At 33.0% G+C, this 10,587-nt stretch overlaps 1 protein-coding gene across 1 annotated transcript; it reads left to right on the top strand.

Annotated features, from left to right (window-relative positions):
* Nucleotides 1-356: 356 nt before the first annotated feature.
* LOC111000824 lies at nucleotides 357-7,794 on the top strand. The gene is made up of 3 exons (XM_045634271.1): nucleotides 357-604; nucleotides 4,755-5,007; nucleotides 7,684-7,794. Exons 1-3 carry the CDS (start codon nucleotides 443-445, stop codon nucleotides 7,710-7,712), a joined length of 444 nt encoding a protein of 147 aa, XP_045490227.1. The 5' UTR covers nucleotides 357-442; the 3' UTR covers nucleotides 7,713-7,794.
* Nucleotides 7,795-10,587: the final 2,793 nt, after the last annotated feature.

Genomic DNA, 10,587 nt, shown 5'->3' with positions numbered 1-10,587 from the left:
ACATTTTTATATAAATATGTAACCATGATGCAATACTCTAATCAGAAGTGAAGTAATTGTCAAGTATTAAAGAAATGAAGCGTCAATAATACTTATTATTATTATTTATCAACTTTGATTGTAAATAAAAATATATCAGTAACTAAATAATAAAATAATGGTCTTAAAAGCGAGCGAAAATTACTAATTATGCTGGGCATAACTAATTAAAGTAGATACATTAAATACGTGAAGCACGATCATTACTAACAAGGAGCTAAGAAATACTAATTAAATATAATCATCGATATCGATAATTTCGGAATGAATAAAATGGCAACACCATCGGCGGATAGAGCTCAGCGCGATCTCTATAGACGGTGGCAGGCTAGCGGCCCGCGGCAGACGGCAGTCGGTGCATGACGTTCGCAGTGCGCGGTTCGTCGCGCACGTGCGCGGCAACATGTCGCGACCCTTAGTGATGTTAGTGCTTTTGATGCAGTTTATTATCAATGCCTCTCAAGCTGTGGACCACCCGGACATATGTGAACGAGATTACTGTGAATGCACCCCCGCAAGTCACCCCAATTGGCTGGTCGTCAACTGCACTCTTTCAAATGATCAGGTATACAAAGTGAATGTGTATTAATAAACATACGGTCGCCAATGGTCGAGTTAAATTTTCCTTTGCGAGAATTGGTCTCATAATTGATGAGGGTTAATTGTTTAAAGTTTTGAACGGGCAGCCATTACGAAAAAGAAACCAGTACCTACATCATCTTAATTTACATACTTTAAGTTTTCAATTGAACGATAACAATATTATCGCTATATTGATTGTGTAATTAGGAACAAAGGACCAATTGCATCTGAAAAAGTCAACTGTATGTAGCCGTTTTTAATTCTTAAGTAGCAATCTTCAATAACGAAGCTCCTAGTATATTTTACGTGATAGATTCATAAAATGAACGCTATATTTAAGAATGTACCACTCTTTTTTTAAATGTATAATTTTATACAAAATTAGAAGCATTAATTTATTATCAATTATATCAAAAAACTCTATTGTTAAAAAAGCAGGTAGGCAGAAAACTGGACTCAAAAGCGTCATTGTGTGTCATCTCAAGACATCGCATAAACAAGTTGTTATTCCAATCCTGCCATAGTGGCAATCTCAGGAAGGCAAACCACGAGCTATTTTAGTTTAAGGAACTTTAAATCTTCTCGTAATTAAGTGACAAAATCCTCTAATAACTATAATAATTAAATACAAGAATTGCTATACGTAAATAAAACAAATATTTGGACGTGTTGGTAAGGTGAATACAATATCCAACCGTCCGTGCTAAAACATAAATATCATTCTACATAGGTATACCGTTTGGAAATTAGGAAAATAAATTCCTATAAAGGTATTTTAATTGTAACGATACGTTTACTCGGAAGTAGTCTTATAATATGTACTGCGGAAATGGTTCATTGTGACTACACGTTTTGAATAAATAACATCTTCGCCGCATCATTAATATTTCGTTTACGTACTTATCTAATGTGGTATATTGCCTTCGATAATTAAAAAAGCTTGGGCCGGCCTCATCTTTTATAGAACAGTGTTTTAGAATTATTTACAACAATCTGATATAAGATAAAATTAAAATTTTATTTTTTTATCGAAATCTTAAAATATTTCTTTCTATAAAAAATAATATCAAATTTAGTTCACCCAGTGATACGGGTTTTGTTCTATTTAATATCTATTATTGTATATCACAAGACTTGCCAAGATTACGTTTTTATAGGTTGGTCTGTTTAAAGCAAATATTGTTTACGACCGAAAACTTTTTAACCTAATTTTAAACATAGAAAAATGACAAATGTATTTGCATAAACGTCTATGGCACAATGACTATTTCAATAGCCGTCAAACCATATTAGCGAAACTGCAAATATAACGCTTTAATAATAGACTGAACTAAAGCTTCTTCGAAATAGGCAACCGCAGATTTCGTCTTCTAATGATATATCTTAAACAAAGGAAAATATGTCGCTATTGAAATGTACACTTGACAATACTCCAATCCGGAATTCAACAAATGCAATTTCGTTAATTATCTATCGTTGTCAAAGTTGCTAAATCGCTGCATAGTTTAACAGGGCAATAGAGTAAAACCGGAAACTATGTACTGTAGTTATGTGTAGCCCCTAGTGAGTGCATTGTTTTGCGTCACGTTCAGACTACCAACATGTGTGAGCAACATTCTCTCATCAATGGATAGCTCGTAACATTCTTTTTGAATTGATAGCATAACTAAATTTTCTGTTTATTAGTTACGTTAATTAGTTAACATACGTACACGTTACATTTGTAATACCCCTTGATCGTATCAATAAAATCATGCAATCAATATATATTGTTTACGAATCGGGAAACAAGTATAAAACTCGCTTAGAATAGACTATGATCCAGATAAATTGTTTAAAATTTGAGTTGTAGAACAGTTTAAGTCACGCGTTAATAAGAAGCTCGCTGTACACCTGTTGCATGTCAGCCGACTACCTACGCTACGATGAACATTAAAAAAGTTCAAGTAGGTATTCATAAGTTACACGCTGACGTATCGTGAACATATTATATCAAGTTTAAAAAAATTGTATGAAAAATCTTATCAAGATCAGGGTTTGTCAACTATATATCGGATCAAGCATTGTTTTAAAATATCCTTACTATGCACACATACACAAACATTTAAGTGTGGTTGTAGATTCAAAGTGAATGTTTGTTTCCAATAATGCTTAGATACGTATTTAAAAACTAAAGAGAAGCGGGAGCAACGAACAAACCACAAAAAAATCATCAAGAGATATCGCTTCCTGCGCCCGCGCCGGGTGAGCCGGTCATGCCGCGCCACAAGATTAACACAAGTTTCTAATTTATTTGGGGAATATTAAGAGTTTATTCTTTGCGTACATGAATTATAAAAAATAGGCCGCCGATAATATTCGCACAGATAAGATATCTTAATCTAGTGATAAAATTGTTTTACGCTGATTATTTAGTTTTATATATAAAACATTAGAGCACTGTTATTAAAATGCATATTATTTTATTAACAATAGCAATAATCAGGTTTTTCAAACTATTAATAATTTCATTTGAAATGCAGTATAAAGTCCGGATAGTGGTAACCCTTTTTTCACTGAGATTAGGTAGCACGTATAACAAGTAGTCATTCATAACATTAAACTAGCACAGTAACACACATGCTTTACATTACTACAAAATGATCCATAATTCAGGTGCATAAAGATCAATATTGTATTCACTGATAAACATTCTGAATCATTATTGTAAAGGTTTATAATTTACACCTATTATGTGAAAATGACAATGAGTGAAAATACCAAGTTTTAATTAAAATATTGAAATTATTTGTATCGGATATGTATCTTTGCAAAGCAAAAAATAAACAGCTGTATTATTACAAATTGTTGCTATTGTACCCGGCAGTTACGCCCATCTATTGTTCTTAGGAACTTATCACATTTTGTTTATAAATTATGGGCTCTATAAGCTACCTTGCCATATGCTCTGATTAAAATATGGATCAAGGTTTTTATGAATAACAGTGTGTATATAGTGCACACTTGAAGGTATTTAGTTTTGGATTACATTGAAAACGGAGAAGTAAAGAAATGAACAGGTTACTAAGTCAGGATACAATTATTAATAAACTTTGATTATTATTTTTTATACAGAGTACTTAAATTCCATAAGCGACTTACTTAATTACGTAATATTAACTTTCCAGCCCAAATGTTACACTGTATTCAGAAGCTTTATTGCAGTTAACTGATGTATCCTAAAAAGGCAAACAAAAGTTGAAAAGTTACAAACACGCTACTGAGTCAGAAAACCTTTACGCATGGTACGACATATGCACGAGGATACCATTTCAAAGTGAAAAAAATATATTATCGATTCTAACATGTATTTTACAATAATCAAAAGAAATATGACACTCATTAGTTCATTCTTAAAAACTAAGAACACAATGCATGGAACATCCATTTTGTATTTTATGAGTCATGGTCGTTATCTGAGCTAAGTGAATGTGAACTCTTCGATAACAACTAAACACAAGAAACTAATATATTTAACTATCTGCATTCTCCATAGATAATATTGTCGCATTTATCGTTTCTTAGCACAATTACTTAATTGAAATTTAATGAACGGATATCTGCTGGTTAAATTCGATAGAAATTTCGATTGCGGATGTTAGCCTATTGGTTGGCAGGCTATGTCAACAATTGTTCGTAGTGAATGGGCGGACCACTCTCACTTTATTCACGTTTGAAAAGTTACTGCGTTCCGAACTTGTTTTAATTTAGAAATATTAATAAATGCTTTTATTATGTTCCATGTTTAATAGTAAAATGTTAGTAACTCACTTTCCCCATTTCTATTCAATTAGCAGCCCGTATCCCCCGGGATAAACCCCTTTTTGACTATGCCATCGGATGCACGCTTGTAAATAAACTGCATTAGCCAGTACCTTTACGACCGTAGCGTGTTAATTGTGTAAAATATGCGTACAAATTATATTCGCTATTGAAGAGTACGACCATTTTCCTAATAAAGCATGACTATGTTCTTTGATTGTATGAAAAACCTTGGAGTATTGAAGTTGGGTCGGTAATGGTCTCTTACGTTGTAAATTGTTTGAAAGTAGAAAATGAATTAACAAATTGTTAAGCTTAAAATTTTATTTCAGGAGTTGGACATTTCTGAGGGCGAACTTCCCGACACCACGACTGACCTGATTATAACTGGAGCCCAAGCAGTGACCATTAACCCGAACGCTCTATCCCGACTCAGCGATGCGAGACTTGTTCATATATCAGATACAAAGTCAATACTTATAAGAAAGTCTTCCGCCATGCGAATGAACATCGTCAACCTATACCTCGACATAAGCAAATGTGAAGTTCTACGCTTTGAAGAGAGAAGCTTTATCAATATAAAAGGTAATCTATTATATCCTTACCTAAAACTAATGCTGTGCGATTTTAGAATATTTGCTAATGCGACCCAACTACATAGTTGTATTTATGCGAGCTGCGATCTTTTGATAATGTTCACTATTATATATATTAATATGCTTACTAATAAACTTTTGCGAAACTTTGCTGTGCAAGTTCTCTCCACTAAAGCTTATTGAGTTGTTACTTTCTTAATTTTGTTGAAGTAAAAGTTCAGCGTACAGTAGGAAAAGTAGTAGTTATTGAGAAAACCGGTCCTTGCATCGAAGAAGCGCTTGCCTCTGTGCCGGATGAGCCTGATTATCGGGTCGTTGTCGTTGAGTTTTACTAAAATCTGTAGTATTTTTATTTCGCTTCAAAAAATTATATTTTCGTTGCTCAATTGTCTTGAGTAACACGACTTTAGATACTTGGAAGTGACATAAATACGTTTCATTATTTCTTTGTCGTGGCATGTCAGGTGTTGTTATTGAGAAAATATAAATGCTATTACAATAATATGTAAAGGTAACCTAACAATTTAAAATGGCAAACTAAGTTGATTACCCGACTGTTATACGGGGTCAGTCATGTAATGACCACTGATGTACGCCTACTCGTTCGTACTCTGTGTTATTCAATTGTCGACCTTTAGCATGTAAAATTGTTAACTAAATTTGTTGGACACAATAACACATCGTCTTTGACGCATTACTAAGTATAGATACTATTATCAGATTCAGATTAAGTGCAAACTTGTGTAAAAAGTTTCATAGTGCCTGAAAATTTCTCTTGAACTGAGACTGTACATTTTATTCCATAACTTTGTTAACATGAAAATAAGTAATACAAAACGCAAACAAGATTAAAACTTTGATGAGAATAAAATTAATATAACATTATCGAGAGAACCTCTCCGCCTATTAATGTAACATGTGGACTGTTATATCGATGTGACCGGTGACGTATCCTATACCCAGAACTATCATTAAATAATAACGGAGTGTTTCAACCGGTAAAGATCTTCACAACATGGAGTTTGTATTAGTTAAAATTTACTCAAAATTTATTATTAAGCTATACTAATTCTAAAAATATTTAGAGATTCAAGGAGAATAAATGTTGATAGTTTTTTCTATTATGTATCTATTTCAATTTGATATATAGTTTTTCTCTAACTACAAATAATAATAATAATAATAATATAGCCTTTATTGCTGTATTTACGTAAATATTAGGTACATAAAACTACAAAATATTGTTATATAAAAATGCATATTTTAAAATACATACATTAAGTTTGCATTAAAAATATCTAACTACAATACTGCAATTGTATTGATATATTTGCAAATATGTTTTTGAATTTCATATGTTTATCTACAAATGCTTAGTTACTTTAAAGCGATGAAGAGATTTTCATAGGTATCTCTCATGTAATACATAATATAATGCTCATAGTATTAAACATAAGATACATTTAATTAATTTAGGTACTTGTCCTCAACGTGTGTTTACTTTAAAAAAAACCATAATATTTACCCTCCAATATTTTCGTAAAAATAAAGATTTTGTAGTTACGAATATTTCATTATTGCACCTTATACCTGCGAATCAGATTAAAATAATCCTTTTTTATGCTGGAATCTGCCTGAATATTTTTATCAAAACGAATTTATTAAAACAACCTAAAAGTAAATGAATTTTCTGTATTCGGAAAAGTTATTTTAAACACTACGGTAATTCACATATAGGTAATGTTATAAAATTGTCATATTATGTAGCATGAGTCTTATTGAAACCTGTTTGTAAACGCTTATTGCTGTTCTCATTCAGCATAAAGTAGTCTCCATTTATAGAAGACCCGTCTTAACTTATTAGCCACTTGGTTTATCGTACGTACACGCAAGACATAAGGGGTCTTAGTAACTGGACAATCTCAGTTATCAAGAATTCTGTTCTCATTCGAACACGCTGACCGTTATATTATTTATATAATAATCAAAAGATTGAGTAATCAATAATTAAATTCGCAAGCGGTATTTTTGTATGTCACACAATATTGGCCAACGCATGCCCGTTTACCGGTAGCGAGCAGACGCGGATAGCTATCTAAAAATATCGTTTCCCCGACTCGGTATTCGTGGTTTACAGGATAATGACTCACGAAGCAAATCGAACGTTATACAAAAGCGTGAATGTATCGTAGACAATAGAGGCGTGTTCACGCATGTTGCTACTGCACTGGTGCAATAATATAGCACGTGTTAATTATCTAACATGAAAAGCTAAACCCATTTTGATAGAAAACGTATATTCGTATAGCATTTGATTAATATGACATTGAAAGGTAATCAATTTAACAATTATTTCAGGACCTCTCTCTGTGACAATCCAGCACTGCGCATATGTTTCGATCGAGAGCGAAGCTTTTTCTTGGCTTTTATCCATAAACATTGATAACATTGGAAAACTTCAACTGAGAAGCGGATCATTCATGTTGGATCCAACTGCGGCCAATGTCGGTGAACATGGCCCTGGGATGACGGTTAGTTATGATTCCAACTAAATCTACAATAGGAATGCGAAAGTAATTTGCATTGCGAAATTTGCTTTGCGTATGAATAAAACAATTAACATATCCTCAATTAGACATAATAAAAACGTCTATAACCTTTTCAGATCAAATTGAAAAACTTGTCGATATCTGAATTTGCCGGACAGACATTCGGTTCGTCAGCTGCATTGATATCTATGGTGGGGGTTCAAGTACGAGCAATTCGGCCGGAAGCCTTTTCAGCAAATACGTACAATATTGTTATGGCTATGAATTCTACTTTTCAAGTTATTGAAGGAGAGTCGTTTTCACAGAAGTCTCTAATCAACAATCTACATTTCTATGGTTGCACCATTCACCATTTAGCAACCGGAGCACTACAGTCGGCTGTCGCTAAGTTGAATATATCACACACTAAGTGAGTCTTATTAAATGTTTTATCGTATTTACTTAAATGTATTATATGCTACCTGAACTATAATATTTATACAATAATCACATTTGTTGCAGAATTGATGTTGTCGAGACAGGCGCTATTAATTCGACTGTAGTACTAATTGATATCTCACATTGCATTTTTCATATATTCAAGGAAAGAGGATTTGAGCTATCATCTTGGAACAAAGTTTATATGATTGGGAATTCTTTTGACGAATTGGCGCCTAACGCAATTATTGGATCTAGTGGTAGCATTCATGAAGTTATTTTTAAAGACAATGAAATTGAAATAATGAATCCCGGAAGTTTGGATTTTCTGGGAAAAGCATTTACACAATATGAAAAATATATAGATTATAAAAATAACTACTATGGACAGCCCTGTTATTGCAATATGTCTTTCTGGTTTGCAAGCGGCCTAGGAGTTAAGTCTGCTGAACCTTTTGTAAATGAAAGTTATTGTACTGTTGATGAATTCTTCGCGAGATGTTTTAACGTATATGATCAAAATATGCCGTTGAGTAAATTCTTCCAAAACGTATGCAATGATAAAACCAGTATTGAATGTGAATCGTACAATGCTCAAGGCGAAGAAGCAACAAAAGAAGTTAAGAACCCAAGATTTCCACACATTTTTATGGAGGACAGTGAAAGCGGACTAACGAGACGTAATGCAAAGGTGATTGGTATCGTTATAGTTACAATATTAGGATTTATAACGATGGCTTTGTTATTCACCTTGTTTAAATGGATGAAGCATAGAGGATACTGCGTAAGCATTAAAGACTACTTTAGAAACTCTAACTCTTCGTGTGGTTTTTGCGATAGATTATGCGTGTGTGGAAATAACGGGCTTGATAATGCAGCCTCAATTTCTCAATTATCAGTTAATGAATATTCAGAACGCCATCGATTAAATGAACCAAGAGTTCAAGAAAATATTATACAAGAAACTACTATACCAAGTGCGCCCCAAGAACGTGAACTCGTACATGCAGATGACAAAGCAACACAGACTCTGCCTGAAGAATTAACCAAAGAACTTTTGGAAAATTTGAAAGAAAAACTAGACGATCCAGAGAACTACGTTGAGGCTCGTGAAATGATTGAACATTTATACGAACTAATAAAAGTCGAAGAAAGTTGTAACTCCAACAATTCAGTGCCGGTAACTAACGAAGAAAATATTTACGAGTTACCTTTCCAGAATACCACTCCGCGGGTAGGTAAAAACAAAAAGCAAATGATCAGTGTTGGAACTAAGACCCCATCTCTTGATAAACTTACACCTTTATCTCCATATAGCAGACATCCACCTCTAGCTCACGAATATTTCGAGCCTAAAGATTTTGCTGTTCATTTGTATGCTGAAATTGTAAATAATGATAGAGAAAAGAAGAGTTTATTAGGTTCTATGCCTGATGTTATCGCAGAACAAGCAGTGCCACGTGGACCATATTTACGAGCTGTACGTGAAAAGATGATTTCAAGCGTTCCTAATACACCACTGAAATCATTAAACGATGCATTCCCCCAAAATACTTCAACAACACTTTCAAAGAAATCGACAAATTTAAATAATTCGAGCAAAATGATAAACAGGCCACTTCCAGAAAAACCTGCTGTACTTGCAGACCCTGGCGAAGGCACATCTTTTCGGACCGGATGAGTAATGGAGAAACTAGCTATAGAGTCAAGGCAGAATGTCGATTCTAAGGAAGAGAAAAGTTCCAAGCGCAAGCGCAATCGTCTGACTCTAATTCCTGAGACCGATGATGTAGAGTTTTACTTATCCCTTGACCCTTGCATTACGATGTAAAGAAAAGGGATGGCGGCTTATGCGTTTCTTTGCTGTGATATTACTTTTGTTTGTTTTTATTTATATAATTTGAAAATAATTGTATCATGCATGATGTATATGTAAATAATTGTTTCTTGTGTAGTAGGTTTAGTTGTAAGTTGAAGTAAAATAATATATCGTGCCACACAATTTTAAATTATGGATAATATTTGCCATAAATGCTTGCTTAACTATAAGATATATTAATGGTGTATAAATTATTCTTAAACTCTGTAAATTTTGATGGCAGCCGCTCGTCGCACAAAAGTTGTAGTTAGAAAAATTCAATGATAAAAAAAATATTACACTATAATTATACCAAATAAGAGTTACCCGCTGTTAGTTGAAACTTATATTGAAGATAATAATGCTTTTTTTAGTAGTAAGAGTTTGAAAGCATTTAAAGAAATAAAATAATCTATTAAATAAGTACAGATGTAATAAGGTGATAACTGTATTACTATGTAAAATGTATATCTCCGCAGTCACTACTGATCTATCGTCCCAAAGGTTAGTGAGAGATAATTCTAATTACTCATAATTCTTTTCAAAAAATATTTTCTTTATTTATATCGATTCGACGTTTTATAACTATTACTCTTAGAACTAAAGCTTATTTTTTACTAAAATTCCCTATTCTCAAAACCAACTGCTTTAAATTCTATCTAAGGTAGGAGGAAATCTCAATGTATTTTTAATATTGAAATTATATCGTCGTAGTGTATGAATCAAATGTCGTATTTATGTATAT

The sequence above is a fragment of the Pieris rapae genome, chromosome Z (assembly GCF_905147795.1).
Source record: "Pieris rapae chromosome Z, ilPieRapa1.1, whole genome shotgun sequence".
NCBI lineage: Eukaryota > Metazoa > Arthropoda > Insecta > Lepidoptera > Pieridae > Pieris > Pieris rapae.
Note: the sequence above shows the minus strand (reverse complement) of the source record. Positions and strands in the feature narration are given on the sequence as shown.